At 38.8% G+C, this 25707-nt stretch overlaps 4 protein-coding genes and 1 long non-coding RNA gene across 11 annotated transcripts; 4 read left to right on the top strand and 1 right to left on the bottom strand.

Annotated features, from left to right (window-relative positions):
* The first annotated feature begins 3919 nt into the window (after positions 1-3919).
* ogt.1 (O-linked N-acetylglucosamine (GlcNAc) transferase, tandem duplicate 1) lies at positions 3920-14651 on the top strand. Of its 5 annotated transcripts, none has more exons than XM_020928713.2 (22): positions 3920-4283; positions 5267-5417; positions 5890-6133; positions 6206-6274; positions 9313-9429; positions 9505-9584; positions 9669-9864; positions 9942-10082; positions 10161-10261; positions 10377-10530; positions 10658-10759; positions 10835-11014; positions 11234-11392; positions 11477-11566; positions 11648-11773; positions 11880-12050; positions 12130-12246; positions 12345-12515; positions 12912-13064; positions 13143-13395; positions 13476-13599; positions 13685-14651. In XM_020928713.2, exons 1-22 carry the CDS (start codon positions 4247-4249, stop codon positions 13863-13865), a joined length of 3117 nt encoding a protein of 1038 aa, XP_020784372.1. In that variant the 5' UTR covers positions 3920-4246; the 3' UTR covers positions 13866-14651. The 5 variants fall into 5 exon arrangements, with proteins under 5 accessions (XP_020784372.1, XP_020784364.1, XP_020784356.1 ...); XM_020928705.2 differs by having other exon boundaries at positions 10835-11032; XM_020928697.2 differs by having other exon boundaries at positions 5237-5417.
* A 511-nt stretch (positions 14652-15162) lies between these two features.
* On the top strand, positions 15163-16453 carry LOC129410693 (uncharacterized). Its single transcript, XR_008632995.1, has 3 exons — positions 15163-15645; positions 15729-15933; positions 16005-16453. It is a non-coding gene; the product is annotated as an uncharacterized LOC129410693 (long non-coding RNA).
* Positions 16454-16900: 447 nt separating this feature from the next.
* On the top strand, positions 16901-20070 carry gcna (germ cell nuclear acidic peptidase). Of its 2 annotated transcripts, none has more exons than XM_055159471.1 (12): positions 16901-17141; positions 17239-17410; positions 17484-17562; positions 17613-17674; positions 17754-17820; positions 17904-17971; positions 18069-18491; positions 18577-18739; positions 18822-18966; positions 19036-19171; positions 19251-19455; positions 19532-20070. In XM_055159471.1, the coding sequence occupies exons 1-12, from the start codon at positions 17055-17057 to the stop codon at positions 19761-19763; spliced, it is 1839 nt and encodes a 612-aa protein (XP_055015446.1). In that variant the 5' UTR covers positions 16901-17054; the 3' UTR covers positions 19764-20070. The 2 variants fall into 2 exon arrangements, with proteins under 2 accessions (XP_055015446.1, XP_020783564.2); XM_020927905.2 differs by having other exon boundaries at positions 17631-17674; positions 19532-20069.
* A 27-nt stretch (positions 20071-20097) lies between these two features.
* cetn2 (centrin, EF-hand protein, 2) lies at positions 20098-22033 on the bottom strand. 2 transcript variants are annotated; one of them, XM_055159472.1, is made up of 6 exons: positions 21725-22033; positions 21449-21613; positions 21244-21372; positions 20719-20856; positions 20540-20634; positions 20098-20271 (listed from the first exon to the last, which is right to left on the bottom strand). In XM_055159472.1, the coding sequence occupies exons 1-5, from the start codon at positions 21725-21727 to the stop codon at positions 20545-20547; spliced, it is 525 nt and encodes a 174-aa protein (XP_055015447.1). In that variant the 5' UTR covers positions 21728-22033; the 3' UTR covers positions 20098-20271; positions 20540-20544. The 2 variants fall into 2 exon arrangements, with proteins under 2 accessions (XP_055015447.1, XP_020784006.1); XM_020928347.2 differs by having other exon boundaries at positions 20098-20634.
* Positions 22034-22618: 585 nt separating this feature from the next.
* nsdhl (NAD(P) dependent steroid dehydrogenase-like) lies at positions 22619-25137 on the top strand. Its single transcript, XM_020928589.2, has 7 exons — positions 22619-22772; positions 22990-23151; positions 23290-23436; positions 23504-23632; positions 24216-24358; positions 24440-24542; positions 24635-25137. Exons 1-7 carry the CDS (start codon positions 22752-22754, stop codon positions 24965-24967), a joined length of 1038 nt encoding a protein of 345 aa, XP_020784248.2. The 5' UTR covers positions 22619-22751; the 3' UTR covers positions 24968-25137.
* The last annotated feature ends 570 nt before the right edge of the window (positions 25138-25707 follow it).

The following is a 25707-nucleotide window of genomic DNA, read 5'->3' as shown; positions in this document are numbered from 1 at the left end:
AATCTCTGAAGTCACATCCTCCAGGGACCTATTAGATAACAGTGCAAATGTCTGGTGGATTGAAAGTTTTCCACTTGGACAGAGTTTGCAAAACATGTTAAGATCTACATTCTTTGACTGCATGATCTGTAATATTCAATAACTATGTTTTGTATCGCAATTACAAAATAATTTCTATATTTGAATGTACTTTTTTTTTTTTTTTTTTTTACATAAAATGTGTCAAAATAAAAGCTTTCACAAAACACAACATTTCTGTCAGATTGAGAACTGTGTGCAGTTGGATGGTGTTGGTGATATATTGTGCAGTCCTAATTCATTTGTCTGTGGATTGTCTGTGATAATTGATGAGAGACTGACAAGCTGTTGTCATGACCCATGTCTCTCAATACTTGTCTCACAGCTACAGGCCAAAGTGGAATTGTGGGTGAAATGTAAAGGTCATGGAGTTGAAAAGTGACAGGAGATGATTGAGGAGCTTTTAAAGGAAGCATCAACAGGTCCTGACACCTTTAGTTCTGGACTTATCAGTCTCCATTACTCCTGTGTGTCAAACTGAGAGCATTTTAATGGCAGAATCTTGTGTTTGAGCATCACTATGTGTTGTCATGTGGAAAATATATGTATGATACGCAGTGGTGGATGGAGTAGCACTGCTACTTGTAATAACTGTAGGCTATTACTTCCAATATAAGGTATGCATGAAAAAACTATTTTTTTAAATACAATTTTAATAGCGTTTTAGAAATATGTATATTTTAAACTGCAATAGATGTATTCTCTGAGTTCTGGCCAATCAGAGCAGGTGATGGAGTGCTGTTATGTCTATTTGGTGGTGTAGAAAGGAGCAAATGGGACTAATTAGTAACTAATATTTTAAATTTAGCTAATTACAATTACTTGATTAGAATACTTAATTGCAAATACAAGCAGTGATTTAAAAATCTACAGTACTGAAAAAGTACAGCTACCCAAAATATCTACTTAAGTACATTAATTAGTTACTTTTCACCCTGATGATATGCCTAAAATGCTAAGCTGAAAGGGGAAAAAAATTTAAATAAAAACCTATATTAAAATATACAAACGATGCACTACAACACTTGAGGTAAATGGTGAAGAACAGATTTAAACATCACATTTTTGACAGTTGTTTTCCTCAGCGTCTTCCAACCACAAAATGCATGGCCATAAAACATGTCTACAGCTCACAAAGGCACAAGCATGAATCAAAGTGCCTCACCTGATGATTAACCACGAAGACAGCTAGAGGCCAAACACATGCCCGCCACCACATTAATACTGCTGTTTTGATATGCTGTCTGCTGTCTAAACCTCTATAGAAGTGCATTTGAGTTGAGTCTTTGAAGGTCCAGTGTAATAAAAGTGACAGTGTTAGTATGTCAACAATCACAGCAGGTATGTTTCCCTTATGCTGCTCCAGAGGAAATGCCTTTGTTTGTCTGACACAGAAGAAGGTGGTATGTCTGGAGCTCTGGGCCATCTGACAATAGTAGTTAACTGAGAAATTATAGACTACCATGCATACTGTACATGCGGCAAAACTAGGCATATATGAACTTAAAATTGTTACATGTTTTGAACTATTTTTGAACACTCACTCACAAATACTATTAGAACAATTATCTCTTTATCAGGGCAATTTGTTTAACATAAAAGTAAAGAATAGTGTTGGGAAGTAATTTTTAGCTGCTGTGTTGAAAGGTGAAGGTGCACTGTGTAACTTTTGTGGTAGAATGTTTGCCACTTGCTTGTCTCTATGTAGGTGATATTTATTTGCTTTGAATGTTCCATAGGATGCCATTAAACTTAAATTTTACATTTTATACAATCACAGGTCTTTTTATTATTCATAATTTCAACAAAAAACATACACTCATACTGTAAGATGGGTAACATTTCCACAGATCTGACCTGTAGCTTGACCTGGCAGCATTACCATGGAAATAGATATGATTAATGTCATACTGTGGAACACACCAGGCAAAGCAATAACATCTCCATGGAGACAAGCTGGTGGCAGACCCTCAACCACAAAAGTTACACAGTGCACCTTTAAAGATGCACTATGCAACTTTTCAGATTTTGATGCGATACAAGACATATACTGACATCATTAAAATATGTTGTAAGTAAACTGAATATTTTGACTTTTTTAGATTTTATATTAGATTTTGTTGGGTGGTTCTTGGTCTGTAAGGTCCCAGGGAATACTATAAACAAGTAGCAAGTTAAAGACTGGCCTATGTTATGCAGGATTATTGGGTCATTTTTCAGTACCACTCAAATCATTGTCCTGAGTGAACCTTATTTAAGTGAGGATCATGGAGGAGGATGTCGTACGATGTGGGTCAGCACTTGTATTGGACCTAAACAAAACAGGAACTGAGCTGAAGTAATTTGGACCATTTGTTTTGTTGTGCTATTGCAGCCCATTAAGCAGCATAACATTGGACCCTTTTCCAGGCTATGGCAAATACACACTCAAGCTGACCAGTAAAATGGATGGCTGAACCTCTTCTCACGTGCTGCCCAAAATAGATTATTTCAGAGCAATATCTATTGTGAAGAACTGGCCCCAGTCCTTTAGGCAGAAGTGTGCACTTTGAAATCTACTGACAGCAGCTTGCACAAAGATAAAGCGCATCAGATGGGATTGCCATAGACACAGTGCCCATGACATCATTCTGAAGATGTGTGGGAGCAAAGGAGGCCACCATGTGTACACAAACCATGGACCTATGCATGCTCTGCACACACAGAGAGCTAACCCATCAGTGATGTCAACTGCTTTCCCATGAGGACTGTGGGGGAAAATTGGCATACAAAAAGAAGCAGACCCAGCTCTCCTTTCAACATTCTATGGGTAGAGTGGCATGTTAATCCCTGACATCTCATCAAAATATTAAGGCTGAAAGAGTGGAATTAACAAATGACGAAATCGCAAAGGAAAATCACTTAGTCCTATTGGTGGGAAATGGTAGATTACAGCAGTTTTCTTCTACCGCAACAATTAAAGTATATTAGATAATCACAAGTACACATAGAGGTGGATTGTATGGACATATATGGATGAAAATCTGCACATAATAACACATAGTGTAGTACTTATAGTAGTGTGCAAGTAGCCTGCAATTGAGAGCCATACAGTCACTTGTATTATGTGTTCATCATATATACTTAAATGAAACCTTGAATTCCTACTGCTCAAATAAAAAGAAATGAATGAATGCGATAAACATGCTATGTATGGACAATTGCTTTGCTCACTTTGGGCCATTGGCAAACAAATACTGCCCCCTAGTGGTGAAGCTTCCAAATAGCATCTTTACGCATGAATGGTCCATTTATGAAGATGAATAATGAAATGAATATACTTTGTAACAGAAAATTGTCAGGGCGTCTAAATCAAGATTTTAGCCCACAATTAGCCTTGACCATCCGTCAAGGCTGTGTTTAGGTAGCACATTCAATTGCTAAAGTTTGTTTGGTGTTTAAATGACTGCAATGTGTCAGAACAATCTGAGTATCTCAGTTTTAGTAATAGAGGGTCCTTTGACTGGAGAATGGAGGTGGAGCAGCACCATCCAGACCATAAGCAACCGCATACAATCTATGCGCAGCCCTTTGCTGAGGATCTGTTTCAGTGCTGCACATGGGCCAGTAAAGAGGCCTGATCGCAATAGATTGCACCACTGTATTCCTCCGCACACTAAAATTGGCATGTGATCATGTTCCGTTCTGTTGGATTTCATAATCATCAAATACAAAATATTTCAACACAAGTATCCTCTGTTATACAAATGTGGAGTCATTTTAGCGTTAAACACAGCATATCTTAACATCGAGAAACGGATCTACTTTCTTTAAAATAAGTTCCACCCATTTCGCCATTTTATGTTCCCTCTACATTGTTGTGAGGAGGAAAGCGAAAGAATTAATGACACCATTATTATCGTGCGAGACGTTTTAGTTTACATCGCCGGTTGTAATATTGGCTGTATGCTTCTTTGACCTTCACCGTCTTGTTAGTTTATACTCGGACAAGGAAGCGGAAATTAAAGTACAGGCTGTGCGCTGACTGGAAACGTGTTTGTCGCAGGCTGCTGCTGTTGCTGAAAACGACTGCAGCATAGACCGACTACGTGTCGTCTTTTTTCTCTAAAATAGTTACCATCCCGCTGGCACATTGACGTCCACGGCGCAGGAACCGAAGCCAGAGGAGATGGCGAGCTCTGTGGGGAACGTGGCGGACAGCACAGGTGATTTACATGTTTCTGATCTGATCTTACATGGCGACATAACGATGCAATAACGGGGCCCCAGGACACGATGCATTGAAATACATCAGCTAAAACACCCCGATTCCCTCTTTGTATGATATATGAATACTGCTATGAATATAACTAAGTATGTTGATGCCTTTTTAGCAATTTTAATAATGGCAGACATATACAATAATAAGACTGCTGTTAGCATGGACGATATTAGCACACTTGCAACATCATTGGAGTCTTCCGCGACCCCCCATCACAAGGGCAAAAATACGAAGCCACAATTGAAGTGACAAAATGCCCGATATGAAAGCGATTGACACGGTTTCACTTATTTTCTATTGTAATTTTTGAAATGTTAAATCATCACGTGCATTACTCTCAAAATGTAACTAATGGTTTCGTCGTAGTAGACACGCAGTCACATACGTAGGCCTATTTGATTAAGCAAATATTTTAATTTGGGTGGAGCTCGGTTTTATGAGGGCTTGGGATCACTGAGTCCGAATGTACTGTTGGTTTTTCTCTCAAATATTGAACAGCGGCTTAACCTGGAGGACAGGTTCGTGCTTTTATTGTTTTATGCTTACTCCACTCCCTGGAATGTCCAATGGTACTTAAAGGCTATTTCTTGAGCATAATGTACAATGAACACTGCCTCTATGTATTTGCATAAGCCTGTATACCTTCAGTATTTTTTATAATTTTGAACCCTATACATTTTATTATATAGCTTACATAACACTTCCATCCACCCCCAAGCCTTTTTTATTCATTGCCTGTATTCTTTTAAGTTGTCATTATATTATCTATTTTATTGTCTTCCAAAGTTTCATTTTATTTTCCATATTTTGTCATCTGTCTGCCTTATGTTCTTCCATCACCTCTAACGTGTTGTTTTCCCATCCCCTCCTTGGGCTGTGTTGCTGTTGGTGCTCCAGAACCGACAAAACGTATTCTTTCATTCCAAGGGTTGGCTGAGCTGGCGCACAGAGAGTATCAGTCAGGGGACTTTGAGGCAGCTGAGCGCCACTGCATGCAGCTATGGCGCCAGGAGCCAGATAACACCGGTGTGCTCCTACTTCTGTCCTCCATTCACTTCCAATGCAGAAGACTTGACAGGTACAGGTGGTGGGGGTTATCTGTTTTGACTTTCTATTAAGTTATAGGAATACAGTATATAGAGCTATGCTCCAAAAGCTAAATTCAAAGTTTATCAGACATTGTTTGCGATGACATCCAACTTCCCTATGTAAACCCTGTCTTGCTTATTTTTATAATACTTCCTACGTAATCCATAAATGGTCAAGTTAAGTTTATATGTAGAGCACAAATTGTCCATAAAGTAATTCCAAGTACTTTACACAACTAAAAGGTTTTAAAGGCTCAATACAAACACACACACACACACACACGCAATCATTTAGATGAATTAATAATTAATTCTGAGTGAGAAGTGCAGACATAATCATTTAAGTCACATACACAACTAAACAGTCCTGTCGCACATCTTCAGGAAGAGTCCAGATTTTAGCTGCTTAAAACCGAAATGCTGGTTCCTTGCTTAAATGGTCCCTTCTTTGTGGTTTTATAGGTCTGCACACTTCAGTACATTGGCCATTAAGCAGAACCCAATGCTGGCCGAAGCATATTCCAACCTGGGAAATGTGTTCAAGGAGCGCGGGCAACTGCAGGAGGCCATCGAGCACTATCGTCATGCGCTGAGGCTGAAGCCAGACTTCATTGACGGATACATCAACCTGGCTGCAGCTCTCGTGGCTGCAGGTGACATGGAGGGAGCTGTGCAGGCCTATGTGTCGGCTTTGCAGTATAACCATGTATGTATAATGTTGGGCATTATTGATCTTCAAAGTGATACAACAATAATAATGTGTTGTTTTCCTCCGTAGGACCTTTATTGTGTAAGAAGTGATTTGGGCAATCTTTTAAAAGCCCTTGGACGTTTGGAAGAGGCTAAGGTAGGTTACTGGAGCTATGCATTTGTGTCTTTTATTTATTCTTTTAGTTCATACATTATATATTTTAGTGCCATTTACTACCAAATTACATTTTTCTCTTTTTTTTGATAATAAATCCCATAATGATCCTCAAGTAACATTACCTACAAGAGGAAAGGAGGTTTAACATCCAGTTTTACAAATTTTCCTCCTTAACTTGCAAATAATGCAGAGCCATAATAAGGACACAAGCATTTTGTATTACATTGTAAGATCACCTCTATCCAACATTTTAAAGAAATCTGATTTTTTTTTTTTTTAAATAAAATGCTCATTATAGTATTAGTGTTTTGTCATGCCAAGGTACCAGAGACCACACACCCTTAAGGAATAAAGGCTGGATTGAAATTTACACATTTGATCATATTATTTGCCTAGTTTCATGTAGTCTTTGGAGGAAAAATGCTGGCTCGGTCTTCGAAGAGTATATGAACTGATGAGATTGTAGCTACTGCAGTGCTAAAGATAAGATGGTTTCTAACCACACCACTGAGCTCCAGTATTTCTTCATTTGATACTTTTTAACCCTTTTAAGCCTTTTGGGCTGCCCTTTAGTCTCTTTAATGACTGCCAGTGTGCCCTATATATGTGTGGTGCTCTTGGACTACAGCAGTAGTCTTTGTTAGTGGGATCTGCCTGGGTTGGGTCACATCTGGAGATGTGGACTTGTTCATTGGTTACACGCCATCTTATTTGCTGCTGGAGGGGGGCTGAGGAGTGGGGAGGAGCACCATGGAGCCTCAGCTCCCCGCTCTGTCGCTCCACCCCCCGCGCGCCTGCGAAGGATCGGTGGACTGTGCGCGCTGCGAGCTGTCTTCCTGACACCAACTGTCATCAGCCTATGCTAACGCATGGCTTCCACACTATGAATATTTAAGTTCAATATCAGTTTTCTTTACTGCACGTCTTAGTGCCATTGAAAAAACCTTTGCTGATCATCACATTGCTAAGATAAGCTAATCAGGAAGAGTTGTTATTTTTGGTATATTTGATGTGTGCATCCCACACAATGTCAGGCAGACAGCTCACCATCTGAAATCCACCTCCTGCGTCAGATGCTGGTTTAGAAAGACAGGAATGCGCAGCAACAGCGATGACTTCTTTATTTCAGAGATGTGGAGGCTTCTAGATACAAAGAATTAAAGTCTTTTCTCCCTATTCTATTGGCCAGGACTCAAGAAAGCAGGCCAGGATAAAGAATCCATAATACAATTGCAATGAACCTGCTAAAACAATTAAAGAAAAGCTAATAATACTTGTTGCCTTTATACAAATGTAAAACTCCCAAAGAAATGGGATCAGTTCATCTGGGCAAGATCAAGCCAGTAACTGTCCTCCTTTTGTAAATACTTTTTGTATTGGACAGTTAAAAAAAAACTTTATTTGAGTAAATCTGAAAGAAGCCTTTCTTCCATCCTCAGTTACCCTTTCAGCATTATTTCTCTTTTATTTGAAATGCAACAATCATTGCATGTCTAGGAAATAGGAATATTTTGTTTTTGTTTGTTGTGATTTGGTAAACAAGTTTATTTCCATAGTTATGAAAATGTATTGTGTGAACACTTTTACTAACGATCTTGTTTTCTGATTTGTCTCTTTTGGTTTTTCCACCACTGATATTGTTATTTAGAAGGTTTCAGGTGGGTGACAGTATTCCTGCGTAGGTGCCTGGCGGAAAGGAACACTAGGGCAGCATCAGTCCTCCTCTTCTTCCAGCCAGCTGCGGTCGCCACTCTGACAAAGTCCAAAAATATGGTAACGGGTTTGTAACTGCCAACAAAAGAAAAACCACTTCACTTCATGCTTGAGCTCCTCTGTCTTGTGGCTTCCTTTTGAAGAACAAAAAGTAAAACAAATTAATGTAAGCATTTATTAATATATATCTATACTAATTGCCCAAGCAAGTCTGTATTAGTTAAAAAAAAACATGGAAGCAATAATGAAAAACAAGTAAGAAAACCTCTAACTCTTACATGTTGTGTATTTTTTCCTATTTTATTTTATTTTCCTTCTTTATTTGGAGTTGCAGCGTTCTGATGATGCAGTTGCGCTGTGAGTCTGCAGTAGCGCAAGGGCTGCGCAGCGATGTCCTTCAAGCAACCAAAATGGCGGAAAGCGCAGGCTTGTACCCCGAACCCCTACTCCCTTTGGCCTTGTGGTTGTGGACCAGTCCCCACTTAAGACCAGCCTCGCTCCCTATAACCCTAAAATTCCTCAATAATATACATGTATTATTTTCACTGCAAGTCTTCTCTGTGGGTTTAGCTTCATACTTACAAAGAATTGTTTCTGTGCAAAATTATCTTCAGGGCTGTGTGCATTTGGCTAGAAGAGGAATCTACTTCCTAAACAAAGATGGGTGTTGAGAGTGAGCCAGTCTGGTCAGAAAAGTGTGAAAGGGATGTTGGTTTGCAGCTTGTGCCTCTGGCCAGTGAAAAGGCGCTGCTGCGAAATAAGACCTACGCTTATGGTCGCGCTATACGCGCATCTGCGCAGTGTGTGGTGAAGCTGCACGACGCGCTGGCATGGACTTGTTGCGCCTGCATTACAGGGACCATCACTTGCAGGAAATGTCCTGCATCTGAGGTTGTGAAATAATAGTCATAACATGGGCTTAATTTATTTGATGAACATTTAAGTTGGGAAAGTCAAAATTGCAGGTCCTGTTAACCACAATGCATTGTTCACTGTGGTCATAACTGTATGATGGGGGCATGAATGTAAGTGTTGGTTGGATCCGCGCAGCGTAGGAATAAGCATTGCAGCTTAGCGCGGCAGACTTGTGCGCAAGCGAGCCCATGCTGTAGACTCACTTTTTGTCATTGTGAAGGATGGTCACTAATTTTGTTTTCTCTGCTCTTTTTGTTTTTCTTACTTTTATTCTCAATCTTTTGTTATTTTACAATCCTCTGGCCTTCCTCCTGCACACTTTCCCCTCCCTGTTACGCTCCCTCTCTCCTTTCCTGTATTTCCTTTTTATTATTTTACACCAAATGAAGGCTTGTTACCTGAAAGCCATTGAGACTCAACCCAACTTTGCAGTGGCTTGGAGCAACCTGGGCTGTGTATTCAATGCTCAGGGGGAAATATGGCTGGCAATACACCATTTTGAAAAGGTGCATTTTCAGTCAATGAAAAAACAAAATCTTTTTCATAAACCTTTGTAGCAGTTTATACTGTGTATTTTTCAGGCTGTAACTCTGGATCCAAATTTCCTTGATGCGTACATTAACTTGGGAAATGTACTAAAAGAGGCTCGCATTTTTGACAGGTGGGACTTATGACTCTGGTTTCACTTAAATTCACAAATATATGCACTGTGCATAAGCAAAAACTCATCTTGTTGTTCTTTTAGAGCTGTGGCGGCATACCTCCGAGCCCTGAGTCTTAGCCCCAACCATGCCGTTGTCCATGGAAACCTGGCCTGTGTTTATTATGAACAAGGCCTCATTGACCTGGCCATTGACACCTACAGACGGGCTATTGAATTACAGCCCCATTTCCCTGATGCCTATTGCAATTTGGCAAATGCCTTGAAGGAGAAAGGAAATGTAAGGCATCACTTTTAAAAATAAATATTTTTTTTTTACTATTGACAACTGGCATGTTAAAATAATTGTTTTACTAGGTTTCTGAAGCAGAAGAGTGCTACAACACGGCCCTGCGCTTGTGCCCTACTCATGCTGACTCTCTTAATAACTTGGCCAATATAAAGCGTGAGCAGGGCAACATCGAGGAGGCTGTTCAGCTTTACAGAAAAGCGCTCGAAGTAAATGGGCTATACATTTGCAGAGGTACATGAAGTGAGAAACAAAATATAAAAATACACATATATGTGTTTTATTAGGTTTTCCCAGAGTTTGCAGCTGCTCATTCTAATCTGGCAAGTGTCCTGCAACAACAAGGAAAACTCCAGGAAGCTCTAATGCACTACAAGGAGGCCATCAGGTACAGTTTACAATGTTTTATGACTTCATATATTTAATGACTGCATTAACAGAGCAAAAAAATTCATTATTGCCCTTGTTGATCATGTTTTTTTGGCATGTCCCTGTTTCTGTAGGATTAGTCCCACTTTTGCTGATGCCTATTCAAACATGGGAAACACACTGAAGGAAATGCAGGATGTTCAGGGAGCCCTGCAGTGCTATACACGTGCCATTCAAATCAACCCCGCCTTTGCTGATGCCCACAGCAATTTGGCCTCTATTCATAAGGTAATGAAGTATATAATGAAGCATTGAGCATTACTCAATCAATAATGAATAGTTATTATCAACAGACATAAGTGTTTTGATAATGTATCTGTAATAAATATTTTTAATGTTTAATTCTTTTTGTTAGGATTCTGGCAACATCCCTGAGGCCATAGCATCTTACCGCACAGCCTTGAAGCTTAAGCCGGATTTCCCAGATGCTTACTGCAACTTGGCACACTGCCTTCAGGTTAGTACTTTCTCCCTAGTGAAGAAAACTTCCTTGCATACAATGTGGGTATTTTACTAAGCAATTGTCTGACAGATTGTGTGTGATTGGACTGATTATGATGAGCGGATGAAGAAACTTGTGAGCATCGTAGCTGACCAACTGGAAAAGAATCGCCTGCCTTCAGTGCACCCCCACCACAGCATGTTGTATCCACTGTCGCACAACTTCCGCAAGGCCATTGCAGAACGTCATGGAAACCTTTGTCTGGACAAGGTACTCGCAATGACAAAAGCAAGTACACATTCTTTCATTTTATTTGGGGAGGATGGTGAAAGGTGGCTGGTGATGCGGGGAGGTGGAGTTCATAAGACATTAATTGATTGTAAACAAAAAGATAATTTAATGACAGCAGAAATGGCTGCTTGCAATGGTGAGGTGTGGGTAAATAAGATGTATTTTGTTGTAATCCTAACAGAATCTGTTCTTTTGCAGATTAATGCATTGCATAAACCTGCCTATGAACATCCGAAAGACCTTAAAGCAAGCAATGGCCGCCTCCGCATTGGCTATGTCAGCTCTGATTTTGGTAACCACCCAACTTCACACCTGATGCAGTCTATTCCTGGAATGCACAACCCAGAGAAGTTTGAGGTATTGTTGTTTCTTCAGTGTATGTTTTTTGACACAGCAGTGATTCATTGCAGTGCTAAAACTGATATTAAATTTCCCACAAAGGTTTTCTGCTATGCGCTCAGTCCTGATGACAGCACCAACTTCCGAGTGAAAGTAGTAGCAGAGGCTCATCACTTTACAGATCTCTCACAGGTAAGCGTTTATCTTATTTTTTTATACTAGGATAAAAATGGTTTCGTCAGTGAACGTGTTTAAACTAAATTGTGTCTCCAGATACCGTGTAATGGAAAGGCAGCTGACCGCATTCACCAAGATGGGATCCACATTCTTGTCAACATGAATGGATACACTAAAGGAGCACGAAATGAGCTGTTTGCCCTCCGCCCCGCCCCCATTCAGGTGAGCCAAACCCTCTGGTTAATAAGATGCCACCCACTTTACATCAGTCTTAAAAAAACAAAACAAACAAAAAAAAACAACTAAAATATCTTTGATTTTTGATCAGTCAATGTGGCTGGGATACCCTGGAACAAGTGGTGCACCTTTCATGGACTACATCGTCACTGACAAAGAAACATCACCCATGGAGTTGGCTGAGCAGTACTCAGAAAAAATGGCCTACATGCCACACACCTTCTTTATTGGAGACCATGCAAACATGTTTCCCCATCTCAAGGTTTGCTTGGATTTGATTTGCAGTTTTATTGCAAAAGGTAGTTAATAATGTCACTAATGTTACTACTGCATTCTGATAGAAAAAAGCAGTCATTGACTTCAAATCAAATGGTCACATTTTTGACAACCGCATTGTGCTTAATGGCATTGACCTGAAGGCTTTCCTGGACAGTCTTCCAGATGTCAAAGTGATAAAGGTATCTTTGATTTATTGTTATAGGTGTTCATGTTTAACTTTCTATTTATTTAGAAAACCTGAGCTAATTTGAGTTAAATATGCAATACCTTTGCTTAGATGAAATGTGACAACAATCAGGAACCTTCTGGAGACACAAATGGGGCCCTGTCCATGCCTGTGATTCCAATGAACACAGCAGCTGAAGCCATCATAAACATGATCAACCAGGGCCAAATCCAGGTCACCATAAATAGCTTCACTGTCAGCAACGGCCTGGCCACCACACAGGTAGGTTTCTGAAACACAAAGCCTGTCAGGTGCACTCTTTTTCATATTCATGTCAAAGTTCTTTATGAAGGGAATCAAGTCAAGTTCAGTTTTTTTTTTTTTGCAAATTCTGACACAATGAGGCAGCTCCTAACAGCACAGCAGGTTGCTGCTTTTACAGATAGTATGCAGATCAGCAGATGAGAATATAGTGTGTGAAAGTGAGTTGCAGGTATGATGTTTAGTTTAATATGATGTACAGTGGGAGCACCAGATATTTTTGGGGGAATTTTGGCACACTTGTCTCGAGTCCTTTTTTATTTTATTTTTTCATAATTTTCAGAACATAATTTATGGTACCCAATTCCATACGTGTTGATGTTTTGTTAATTAAACTGATTTGCATTTCTTCTTAAGATCAACAACAAGGCTGCCACAGGGGAAGAGGTTCCACGCACAATCGTGGTGACGACTCGCTCCCAGTATGGTCTGCCAGAGGACTCCATTGTGTATTGCAACTTTAATCAGCTGTATAAGATTGACCCTCCTACTCTTCAAATGTGGGCCAATGTAAGTTTGAGCTCTCAAGTATGGTTCACATCGTAACATGAGAGAAGCTTCTGAATCCTTCACTTATCCCTTTAACAGATCCTGAAAAGGGTGCCCAACAGTGTGCTGTGGCTTCTGCGCTTCCCTGCTGTGGGAGAGCCCAACATCCAGCAGTATGCTCAGAATATGGGCCTGCCTGCCTCACGGGTCATCTTCTCTCCTGTGGCTCCCAAGGAGGAGCACGTGAGGAGGGGGCAGCTGGCAGATGTCTGCCTCGATACGCCTCTGTGTAATGGCCACACAACAGGCATGGATGTCCTGTGGGCAGGAACACCCATGGTAACCATGCCAGGTGAGGACAAGAGGTTTTGTTTGTAATAGATTTTGCTAAAACTCAAGCACAAACTTTAAACATAAAATGTCTTTTCAAAGGTGAGACGTTGGCATCACGTGTCGCAGCATCACAACTGGCTTGTTTAGGTTGTCCAGAACTAATAGCCCATAGTCGTCAAGACTATGAAGACATTGCCGTCAAACTAGGCTCTGACATGGAGTAGTAAGTACATTTTTATATACACATTGTCATAATTTGTGTGATGCTCACTGAAAGGTTGGACTGACTCTGTTCATCGTCCTTATAGCCTCAAGATGATCAGAGCACGTGTTTGGAAACAGAGAATCTGCAGCCCCCTTTTCAACACCAAGCAATACACCATGGATTTGGAGAGGCTATACCTTCAGATGTGGGAGCACCATGCCAATGGCAACAAACCAGAGCACCTCGTCAATGTCCAACCACCAGAAAGCACAGAGAAGGCCTGAACTGGAAAGGCGCTAGGGTCACTCAGTCTGTCCACCACCATTATCTGATATGACCAGTCCTGACCAGTTATGAACTTTATTGTCTGCAGCAGTTTAAGTGGGACTTGTAAAGAGCCTCCAGATCTTCACGTATTGCATCTATTGAGCCAGACGAAGCCTGATACATTCATGATCCCTTTGGTCTGAGACTCTATACCACACTGAGCATGAACAGTGAGGTCCCTGCTATCCCCTCAGTGCGTGAGTCAGTGGATGTCCCCCGTTTTGTGCTTACAGGACTATTAGCTTGTGGAGCTAAATTCTTGCCGTCTTCACTATCAATCTATTTATCGGTGGATTAAGTCTGTATTTTAAAAAGGACAGCATTGACCATTGAAATCAAAACTTGTATTTTAGTTTAATCGAATAGAAGGGTCATCTTAATTTAAAATTGCTCTTTAGTTTCTGAATATTAAATGTCTGCAGTGGGTATTGCAGGTTTAATGCTCACCAACTACCACCTTTGCATAATTTTGTTATTAAGAATCATCTTCTCAATCAGTAGCTGTTGCCTGATTTTATGACGCACTGTGTGATTGGGAGAAAAAAAAGCTCTGCAAAAATGATTCTCAATTAATACGATATAAATCTGTCCCTTCATACACAATCTTTTATCACTTAATCGGAAATGGCCTAGGTAAGTATTTTCTAAGACATTTTTGTTTTGTATTGTCTTTTAACTGTATGCTGTCATTGATGCCTCAAGGCTTGAGAAACCATACAAAAAAAATAAAGAGCTGGCACCAACTTGGATCTTTTTTCCCTTTAATATCAGATTATTTAACATTCTATTCTATAAACCCTTAAAATGTTTTGGGATTGTGCACATGGCACATGTATATTCAGGAGAATGTTGTATCAAAGTATCTTAGGTGTTCAAATAATGCAGTACATACAGACCAACAAATAGGATTGTCTTTAATGGTCTTATGATAGTGATTACAAAGGATTATGTAATGTTAAGTCTTACATTGTTTTACAGTGGTTTAAGATGTTAACGGATTAAGAAGAATTATAGCATGTATTTCAAATGCCCTTTTCATATCATGTTAAAAGTTTTAGGTCTTTGCCTTGGCTGGGTAGTTTTGAACAGTGGTTTCCTAGTAATCGTTTAAAAAAAAAAAAAATGGATATGAATTGAGGTAAGTGAAGTTAATTGCTTTTTGCTAACTGAGTACATTGTAGTATTTTACTACCAACTTAAACTTACTTGAGCCTTTTAAAACCTTTTCAAGGCAATATGTCTGCTGATGAAACCCCTACTGCAATGTTGTGCATGGGTCCTCAAGAAATGTCACCTTTAACAGCCTTATGTGCGAAGGTAAACAACTGTTATCTGTGCATCTTGCTTTCTTGCTGGAATATTTGTCTATAAAGAAGAGCAAGGACATCCATAAGATAACACAAGAGCATGAATTTTACTGTGAACGCTTGGACATGACAAAAGCCCACAAATCACAAGAAAACCTAGAAGATACTGACAGGGAAATGGGGATATGGATCAAGAATGCTGTCAAGAAGTCTTTCAAGAATGTACCCGATGTTACCCAGACCTTGAATATCAATATGTGACAATGGATCACCTAAAGATTTTTCAGAGGTTCAGCAATTGTTTAGAAATTACCTTGAAACAATTGTGATTGTCACTCAAAAGGAAGCAACAGTCCCAGAAGAAATGGACGAAAAGTTGAATACAATTCTAGACCAAGTGGCCACTCATCTAAATAAGATGAATTCACTGGTGAGAACTTTTCAAAATTTCAAGGCCATGTATTTTATGTAAATGTCATACTTAAATAATTTCAAGATGTATTTACATTTTAGATTCACCAATGTCATTTTGAAATCCAAAAAAATAACACTTCAAATGGAACAAAAACCTTATGAGGTTTGCTGTAAGGATGCAGAGTTGTATTTGGAGGAAGCAAAGATCAGAGAAGCCAGTCTCCAACAGGAATTAGAGCAACTCACCATCCAGATTAATATCATGTACTAAGAGGATAGAGACAAGAAAAGGCACATACAGGAGGTAAGTAGTTTATTCGGCTATGTACTGATGGTGTTTTCATGATTATTAATTGAGATATTTCCATATGGCAGGAAACAGAAAAAGTGATGGATGAAACTGAATACATGTTTAAATGTTGTGATAAACATATGGAAGCAGAACAGATGAACAGTGAATGCATGTGGAAAAGTTTATTATTCTAGATTTCGTTGATGATATTGATTTGTTTTACATGTTGAAGTCTGATCTAGAGGCACAAGAAAAAACATTAAGGAATGAGGAGGGTCTGATGAAGCTGGAGAGATTGTTTGCAGTCATGGAGGTGGAATACAATGAAGTTTTGGAGAGGAAGAAAGAGTAGATGAGAATTCTTCAGCTCAAGACAAAAGCAGCCATCGTGCAAGCTTGGTGGAGAGGATACAGAGTCTGAAATGCCATAATGGAACAAAAGAAAAGAAGGCCATAAAAGGAAAAGGCAAAGGCAAAATCAAGTATGTATACGAAATATGTAAATATGTGTTTTTTATTTTCAACAACAATAAAATGCCCCATAACCATAGAATTTGGTCTGGAACTGCCATGAGAGAAGAAGAAATGATCACGGTTGGGTTTATTATGCCTGTGTACATTAGCCTGAAATGGTTACACAGACATTTACCACCAGAAAATAATAATAATAATAATAATAATAATAATAATAATAATAATAATAATAATAATAATAATAATAATAATAATAATAATAATAATAATAATAATACATGCATTTTATTTATGCATCTTTCTTTTTCCCCCGTCATGCAAAATCATACACAGGCAAAGTGGTTAAAAAAAATGTTTTGCCGAGTCTTGCCCAAAGACACAACGCCGGGGGGTGGGGGGTGGGGGTGATGGTGGTTGACTGCATGGACCAATCAGCTAACACCTCAACACCTTCGAGGTCTTTGATTGGTCAATTATCTCCGTGACAACTTCCGCCGCACGCAAAGCCTCGGTTTAAAATTCTTCACGTTGGTTAGCTTTAGCTTTTAACACGGATGTCTTGTAGGGTTTTAAATTGTTTTGGTGTGTAAGTCATTATTACTTTTATAGACATTTTAAATAATTAGTTTTGATAGTTAGACGTTATTTTTGACTGAAATATGGATGACGACACCCACAAGCTATTTGATAAAGTTGCCAAAAACATGGGATGGATGGAAATCGGACTGGATGTAGCCGTAGAAAATGTGTGTAAAGTCACTTCTTCTTCATTTTGTTAGAGTAAGCATTTAATTCATCAGCTAACGTCTGAAGCTATATTTATGCCAAATGTTGTATTTCTAGTTGCGGCGTTGTGTTGGGAAGAGCCGACATCTCGGGACAAGTTATGCTAAGAATGGTTCCTCTGGCGCGTCTGGAAGTGATGGAGATGCTGACAAAGAAAATCTGCCTTTTGAAAGCAAAGACTACCGTGTAAAGTCATTGAACGACTCGACTGATGACGAGTTTGATCAGTGTAAGACATCAACAGTAAGATAATGTCAGAACTGGCTAAATAACAGCTAAGATTGCATTTCCTGTTTCTTTAGTTCTTAAAAAAATGGCCACGCCAAAAACAAAAACCCAGACCCCATCCCAAAAACCTGTACCTGTCTCAAAGAAAGAGAGGTATGGAAAATGTAAACATAAAGCTCTAACTTACTTCCTTTTTATGTAAGTCTTTTGTTTTGTTACAGCATTGTTGTTGTGAGTTCAGACAGTGATGGCTCATTTGAGACATGTAAGTTAAAATTGTCCTGCTTTTTTTTTTTTTTTTATGCTTTCAAGCATGATTATCAATTATCCAAATTTTTCCCTAGTTCTCTCACGAGTAAAGACTCCTAATGTTAAGCCTAGGACCATTAAGAAGAGTGACGGTGAAAACAGGTTTTTTTTTTTTCTTTAAATGTAGCTGTAATCTGCAAACTGCTAAAATATACACAAGCAAATGTCATATGTCTTCTCCACAGCCTTAAAAACTTCATAGTGAATGACAGCTCTTCAGATGATGACTTTATTGACCCAAAATCAATTAGAGGTAAGGTATTTAAAGCGATTACATGTAGTGATTAGATGTACAATAGAAGAAAGATAATAATGATTTATGATGTGAAATTCTTTGCTCTTTCCTGCAGTGCCAAAGAAAATGCACACTCCATCTCAGGCTCTATTGAGAAGACCACTTTCGCAGTGCGAGTCTCCTGTTTTTATCAGTGACAGTGATGATGATGAGGATAATATTGTTATAAAGAGCACATGGAAAACTCGCTATAAGAGGCTTCAACCATCAAACAAGGAAAATAGCACAACATTGCAAGGAGATGGTGACTGTTCACCTTCCGTGGCAGCTAAACCTTCTCCCTTGTCATTTTTTTCCAGTAAAGTAGTGAACTCACTGGCGTCTGAAGTTTATAGTAGTGTCCCTAAGCAAACATTTTCAGCACCTTCCAGACTTGCTGAATCATCAAGTTCTGAAGAGGAGTTTACCTCACTTTTAGACAGACTTAAAAAGAAAAATAAATTGCCTGGTGGTACCCCTTCACCTGCCCCCAGAAAAGGTATGTTTTGTTATTGTTCTTAGACAAATATATATGTATTTATAGTATCTATGAAGAGAATACAATGTATTCAATTTTTTTTTAGAGCTAAAGACACCTATTGCAACCCCCAATCCTGTAAATGGACCAAAGTCATCAAAATCTAAATTGATAGATGACATAGCTCTCAATTGTATCACCCCAAGTAAAAACATAATTGTTAAACCAACTGTTAGCCAAACAGAGCCTCGGCATGGGCCCAGCAGCAGGTAGACACACATTTCAGGTATTACACATTGAATCTGTGCTGTTGGAATAATGGCGTAATGAGTTTTCATTTTTCTTCAAAAGGGTTGCTTTGTGTAAAACTCCTGGCTGCTTTTTGGAAACACTCTCAAACCCCGGGACTACTTATGGCCACAATTTTAAGCAAAACAAGGAAGAACTCACAAGTAGATTATTTAAACTCTATAATGCCAGTGTGTTTGATGGAAAGGTAAAAAAGTTAAAAGGTTACAATAAAAATGTTTAGTTGTCAGTGTGTAATTTTATGTAATTATTGCAGCTTCCAGCAAGCATGCCAGTTACATGGAATAAGAAGATGCGCAAAACTGCAGGTTACTGTATCACAGGACAGGAACGAGGAGGTGGAAACCGCTATGCCCGCATTGAACTATCAGAGAAAGTCTGTGACTCTGCAGGTAAGAATGCCTGAAATACATAGTCAACTTCTATTGTTGTCACTATGAATATAATTCACTGCATGGTCCACCTATTCAGACCGTTTGCGAGACACTCTGATCCATGAGATGTGTCATGCGGCTACATGGCTGATAAATGGAGTCCGAGATGGCCATGGAAACTTCTGGAAGCTGTATGCCCGCAAGTCCACAGTGATACACCCTGAACTGCCGATGGTCACCCGCTGCCACAGTTATGACATCAAGTACAAGTTTCAGTACCAGTGCACACGCTGTCAGAATACGTAAGTGCTAATACAATGTTTATTTGTCATTTTCAGTTTGAGCATTTATTATAACTATATATATTATTTTCTATAGGATTGGGCGCCATTCAAAATCACTTGACACAGAAAGGTTTGTGTGTGCCCTCTGCACGGGAAAACTGGTGTTGCTTAACCCCTCGAAACCACGGACTCCAACACCTTTTGCTAACTTTGTCAAAGAGAACTATGGAGCTGTGCGACAGGAGTTGGTAGGACAAAGCCATGCCGAGGTGATGCGTAAATTAAGTGCCGACTTTGCCTTGAAAACGAAGCTCAGTCAAAGCTGAGGTAAAACTCTCTTGGCTACAATTAATGTGATGAAATATCTGTAGATGTGGCAGCTAATTCAAATGTATATATTATAGCATATTCTGATAACTGCCAAATCTGAGCCATGTATTTGATTATTGTTCTGTTGCTGTTTGTATTGTATGAAATTAATTTTTATTGCTGTTAGTCCTATTTCATACAGAATAAATATTATAGTTTTATTAAAAATTGTTTCAATTGCAAACTAAAAAAGAAGTGCAAATTGTTTTGATATAATTTATGATTTGCTTAGACTACTTGATCGTGCTAATCCCCTGCAGTTATTTGAATGATTTAGTCCGTGGACAAAAGTTGCATGTGCATTTTTAATTGGCAAGGTCAGTACAAGTATGATAATCAACAAAGAAAAGTGTGAAGATTGTAATGGTTGTGCAGAATCCATTTCAGTGGTTATGAACTCCCTTTAACTTGTGGTGTAGGCACAAATTGACACGCAGCACTGAGGTGGGGCATCACCTGAGACGGCTATCCAAAACAGAATATAACACAAAACGGCAATATAATCATTACAAAAATGGATTGTACATAGGCAGGCACACTTGAAAATATATTAAGATTTTTTTTTTTTTAACAGTATAAACTCGCAATGACTGGCACACTGTATCTTGCAATATACTAAATAGCATTGTAATATTCAGATTTTAGGCATTTTTAAAGACTTTTCATATGGCACAATAATAAATGAGCAGCAATAACATAATTAATTCAAGGCAACTTATATTTGCCTTCATACATCGGTCAGTACAGGCAGGTTTTCTTCATGATGCGCAGAAACTCCTGCTGGTTCACTTCTCCATCTCCATCTCGGTCCGCCTCATCAATCATTTCCTGAAAAAAGCATGTTTCATTGAAAGTGCCTGTATTAACTCATCTATGGCCATATAAAGACAAAAATCTCTTTTTAAGTTATACCTGCAACTCTTCATCTGTGAGGTTTTCTCCCAGCTCTTTAGCAACCCTCTTCAGATTTTTGAATGAGATTTTGCCTGTTTCATCATCATCAAAGAGTCGGAAAGCTTTTAGGATTTCCTCCTTTGAGTCTTTTTCAGCCTAAATCAGATGCATACTTCAATTAAATATTAATAATAGTTATTTAATTATATAATGTTTAAGTATTTTATATTAGGACTGCAAAGTATACAGCAATCAAATCGAAAATACAAGTTTAGTTGGAGTTATTATGAAATTGCACAAGATGAAACAAAACAAAATATCCTTTCTATAGAAAAACCTTGTTTACCTGTAATTTAGACCTCTACAAACATGATCTGAAGTTGATAAAATTTTCAGTTCATAGTTATAATATAATCACTGGAGTTATAAAGCGCATCCTGACTTATATTATCTTTACACTATATGTTTAAAAAGTAGATTATAACTACTGTCACAATTAGATTTTTTCCCAAAACTGTGCAGCCTTGTGTTAAATGCAACCACCATTTTTTGTGTCATAACAGCCAGGAAGTCGGTGAAGGAGATCTTTCCGGTGCCTTCCTTGTCCACTTCATTGATCATCTTCTTAATCTCCTCTTTCTTTGGTTCAAACCCCAGGGCCCTCATTGCAACCTGACAGGTACCAAAAAGAAAAGCAAATTATCACAAGAAGAATCGCAAAATAGATATAATAGAGCCGTCCCACTACCTTGAGCTCTTTAACGTCAATAAATCCAGATCCATCCGTGTCAAACAGCTCAAAGGCCTCCCTGATCTCCTGTTTTTGCTCCTCCGTCAGCTCTGGTTTGGGGCTGGTCTTCTTGCGCGGAGGTGGTATGGGACCCTGTAAGGAGGGTCTCTTTGCACTGGTAGCCTGATTATTAAAAAACAAAAACATTGAACGTGTATGATGCAATTAAGAATGTGCCAAACAACAGAATGAGGAAAACCATAATAACAAGCACATCAATAAAGCGTGTCTTACCATTATAAGGCGAGTAGGGCAATAACGTTGATCTCTGTGTCTTCAGCTGAAAAACCCTCCCTAACATTTAGATTTCAGACCAGGTTGCTTCGTATCTTCCCTAATATGAGTCGTTTGGATCGAACTGAAATGGCTCTCAGATGATACTAGTCTTTTTGTTTATTTCTACTGGATGTAGCCTAAAAGGGGAGGATAAATACGTTTTTTTCCTCACAACATCCAGCAGCGCCTGTCATGGAGTCTGTGCGTTGGATTTGTGCACCGGCGACGCTCCACGGGAATTTGGCTTAACTGTAGTTTGCTCTATGGTTCATATGGGAGAACAAAACGAACGCATCTGTCGCGCAAAAAGATGATTGGTTGGAATCCACAGGGGAATAAAATGTAAAACATAAGAAAGCCAATTTCAGTTCATTTAAATTGCACATCTTTCTGTCTATAATCGTTTTATGTACACTTTTCTTTTATTACCATAATTTGCAGTTTACAGAGTACCCAGAATTGATATGAGTCTCTCCGCAACGATATCTATGAAATTGTTATTGTTATTTTATTTTCAGCTTATTTTTAACTACAAATAATTTTAAATAGAACTTGATCTCATGTTGCTCATTATTACAATAAAGATTTCTAAACATTTTACTTTGGCAGATCTGTTTAGAAGTCACAGATGTGTGTCATAGACTGTATAGCCTATAATAATATATTCTTTCTCCAGTCTATGACGTGTTGTAGGACAGGCTCTGATAGGCACGCTGTTAATTGTAGGCGGGGCGGGATGTCCTCCGACGCTTTCCATTGGTTAAAACAGTGGCGTCCTTTTACGTACTTTATATCTTATTGGCTGCACATAACGTCACCTTTATTCCGGCTTCTGCTTTGACCAATCATGGAGCTCTCCTCGGTCTGCTCATTTAGGCAGTCCAGCAGGAATTTTGTACACTTTCTGAATTGCAACTTGCAGGCTTTGCTCTCTTGTTGTCATATTTAGAAAGTTAATTGAGTCGCCTGCGGCCACTTTCTCATAATGACCACACGTGTTCGACCGGTGAGTTGTACACTTATTTCTGAAGATAAGCCTTCATCTACCCGTAATACTACTTGTTACAAATTCGTACTAACTTGCAACCTCAAAGTATGGGAATAGAACAGCAATAAACCAAAGAACACCAGTAAATCACTTTCTCCTTTTGTAAAAAGACGTATAGCTTGCATTATTTTGTGGTAATGTTGACTACCAAGCCAATGTTTTATATTGCATACAGAGTAATAAGAGGTGCCTGGTCATTGGAGGATCTGGTTTCCTGGGCAGACACTTGGTGGAGAAACTGTTGGATCGAGGATATGCAGTCTCTGTATTTGATATCCACCAAAACTATGAATTGCCCAATGTTACCTTTCACCAGGGAGACCTTTGTGACAAACAAGTGAGTGTTACCAAAGAACATTTCACGTAATAATATGACTGAAGTGTTAAATCTGATGTTCACTGAAAAACACAAAACACTAGGCAAAGCTTTTTTTGTGAATTATTCATAACCTGTCATGTTTGGTTTTCATTCAAGGCTCTGCTCTCAGCTTTAAAGGATATATCCTTGGTTTTTCACTGTGCATCTCCTGCACCTGCCAGTGACAATCTTGAGCTGTTTGAGAGGGTCAACATTCAGGGCACATGCACCGTCATTCAGGCCTGTAAAGAAGCTGGGGTTCAGGTGAGGCTAGATTATGAGATGAGACATAGTTTGGTTATTAATTGTAAGCTTTACCGTTTTCCTGTAGAAAATGGTTTTGACAAGTAGTGCCAGTGTGGTGTTTGAAGGTAAAGATATAAAGAATGGAAAAGAGAGTCTGCCCTATGCCAAGAAGCCTATTGACTACTACACACAGACCAAGATCATGCAAGAGAAGGTCAGTTTTCTCACATTCATGGTTTTGAAAGGGGTTAGGTGATATTGACAAAATCTGCATTTCAATATTTTACCCAACTCTATTATTACCTCCGCCAAGGAGGTTATGTTTTTGCCGGCGTTTGTCTGTTTGTTTGTTTGTTTGTTTGTCTGTTAGCAACATAACTCAAAAAGTTATGGACCGATTTTGATGAAATTTTCAGGATTTGTTGGAAATGTGAAAAGGAAGAACTGATTTCATTTTGGGGGTGATCCGGAAGAAATCCTGGATTCTGGATCACTTTGAAATTTTAGATAACATTGTGGTAAATGGGGCCAAAAATTTTGTTTCTCAATATCTCGGTTAATTATTTACCAAACCCCATGAAATTTGACTCAGGGATGGACAATGGGATCCTCTTTCATATTCCAAATTGAAAGATACGAGACAAATATTTATGGAAAACACAATTAATATGAGGGGGACTGTAGTCCTTGGCGGAGGTCTGCGCTCTCTGAGTGCTTTTCTAGTTTTTATATACATACATGTACAATGTTTTGACAGTTTTACATACATTCCTAAATCATTTATTAAATCTTTGCAGTTAGTTCTTGAAGCATGTGACAGAGAAAGTGGTTTTCTGACAGTTGCCATTCGACCTCACGGTATCTTTGGCCCACGAGACCCTCAGTTGGTTCCTATATTAGTAGACACTGCCCGCAGAGGGAAAATGAAATTTATTATTGGGTAAGTTATAGAAGTAAAATATTTACTCTAACATTGTGTAATTAGAATGAGGCATTACATTTGTATTTTGTTTTCCTGCAGTGATGGGACCAATCTAGTGGACTTCACTTTTGTAGAGAATGTTGTCCATGGGCACGTCCTAGCAGCTGAGCACCTCAAGGCAGACTCTCCAATTTGTGGAAAGGTTAGCCAGTATATGATGAACATTTAATCATATTACTGGACATTGAAGAACTTTATGTCCAGAGCAGTATGTTTGACTGTTTCTGTTTTTAGGCTTATCACATCACCAACGATGAACCCATTCGCTTTTGGGACTTTATGTCTGAGATCCTGGTGGGTCTGGGATATCCCGCTCCTCGCTACCACCTCCCGTACCTGTTTGTTTATGGGCTAGCTCTTCTGCTATGGATGGTGGCTCTGCTCCTTAGTCCTCTAATCTCCATTAAATCCACTTTTACACCAATGAGAGTGGCTCTTGCTGGAACACATCATTACTACAGCTGTGAACGGGCCAAAGAAGATATGGGCTACTCCCCAGTCATCAGTTTGAAAGAAGGAATAAAACGCACTGTGGAGAGTTATCCTCACCTCAGACAAGGAGCGTGACTGAAAAAAAATAAGTGATGCTTTTACAATTGTACATTTTAGACACAACAATACAATGAGATGGGACATTTTAAATGCTGCTGATAATGTTTCTAGGACATATTTGCACATTTTTACCACTTGGTGGCAACAGAGTGCTATGATTTTGTATTAAAACTATGGATCTAAAACTGCCCACTAATTGTTAACCTGCAATAGTGTGTCTGAAGCAGGTACCCATGAAGAATTCTACATTAGAAATATAACAGTAATTCATTACCTGTGTGCTACACTACCACCGCCCGAAGAGTTCATTTTTAGTTAAATAATTATAAAATTTTTATTGATAGTGTAGTAGTAGTAGTAGTAGTAGTAGTAGTAGTAGTAGTAATAATAATAATAATAATAATTATTCGATTATTATTATTATTATTATTATTGTTATTATTGTTATTATTATTATTATCATAACAATAATAGCATTATTATTATTATTAACAGATTTAAATGTTCAGGATACTCAAAGATGCTTTAATGACAATAAAGACATTTGTTTTGTCAAGATTACAAATAATTGGACTGGGTACTGAAGCAAAACTACAATACAAGTAGAAGACATTTCATGCAGCCATTTCAAGATGGTTTCGCTTGTGTTGAGCCAAGTGTTCTGAATGTTTTAATAAAGCTGTCAGTCGATACAACATGGGAGGGGCAATCAAAACACATTCCATTTGCCCTTTCTGCTGTCACCAGTGAGTTAA

The sequence above is a fragment of the Boleophthalmus pectinirostris genome, unplaced genomic scaffold (assembly GCF_026225935.1).
Source record: "Boleophthalmus pectinirostris isolate CB_2022bp ecotype Guang Dong unplaced genomic scaffold, ASM2622593v1 HiC_scaffold_23, whole genome shotgun sequence".
In the NCBI taxonomy this organism is placed as follows: domain Eukaryota; kingdom Metazoa; phylum Chordata; class Actinopteri; order Gobiiformes; family Gobiidae; genus Boleophthalmus; species Boleophthalmus pectinirostris.
Note: the sequence above shows the minus strand (reverse complement) of the source record. Positions and strands in the feature narration are given on the sequence as shown.

Bases quoted from the DNA above. Each gene is read 5' to 3' on its own strand.
- gcna (XM_055159471.1), top strand. From the start codon at position 17,055: ATGGATGACGACACCCACAAGCTATTTGATAAAGTTGCCAAAAACATG. The intron at 17,972-18,068 runs GTAAGGTATTTA...TCTTTCCTGCAG, and splicing joins TGACCCAAAATCAATTAGAG to TGCCAAAGAAAATGCACACT. The intron at 19,456-19,531 runs GTAAGTGCTAAT...TATTTTCTATAG, and splicing joins TGCACACGCTGTCAGAATAC to GATTGGGCGCCATTCAAAAT.
- ogt.1 (XM_020928690.2), top strand. From the start codon at position 4,247: ATGGCGAGCTCTGTGGGGAACGTGGCGGACAGCACAG. The intron at 11,033-11,233 runs GCAAGTACACAT...GTTCTTTTGCAG, and splicing joins AGGTACTCGCAATGACAAAA to ATTAATGCATTGCATAAACC. The intron at 11,774-11,879 runs GTGAGCCAAACC...ATTTTTGATCAG, and splicing joins TCCGCCCCGCCCCCATTCAG to TCAATGTGGCTGGGATACCC.
- nsdhl (XM_020928589.2), top strand. From the start codon at position 22,752: ATGACCACACGTGTTCGACCG. The intron at 22,773-22,989 runs GTGAGTTGTACA...TATTGCATACAG, and splicing joins TGACCACACGTGTTCGACCG to AGTAATAAGAGGTGCCTGGT. The intron at 24,359-24,439 runs GTAAGTTATAGA...GTTTTCCTGCAG, and splicing joins AAAATGAAATTTATTATTGG to TGATGGGACCAATCTAGTGG.
- cetn2 (XM_020928347.2), bottom strand. The intron at 20,857-21,243 runs GTGGTTGCATTT...CATCTGATTTAG, and splicing joins CTGTTATGACACAAAAAATG to GCTGAAAAAGACTCAAAGGA. The intron at 20,635-20,718 runs GTATAACTTAAA...TGCTTTTTTCAG, and splicing joins TCACAGATGAAGAGTTGCAG to GAAATGATTGATGAGGCGGA.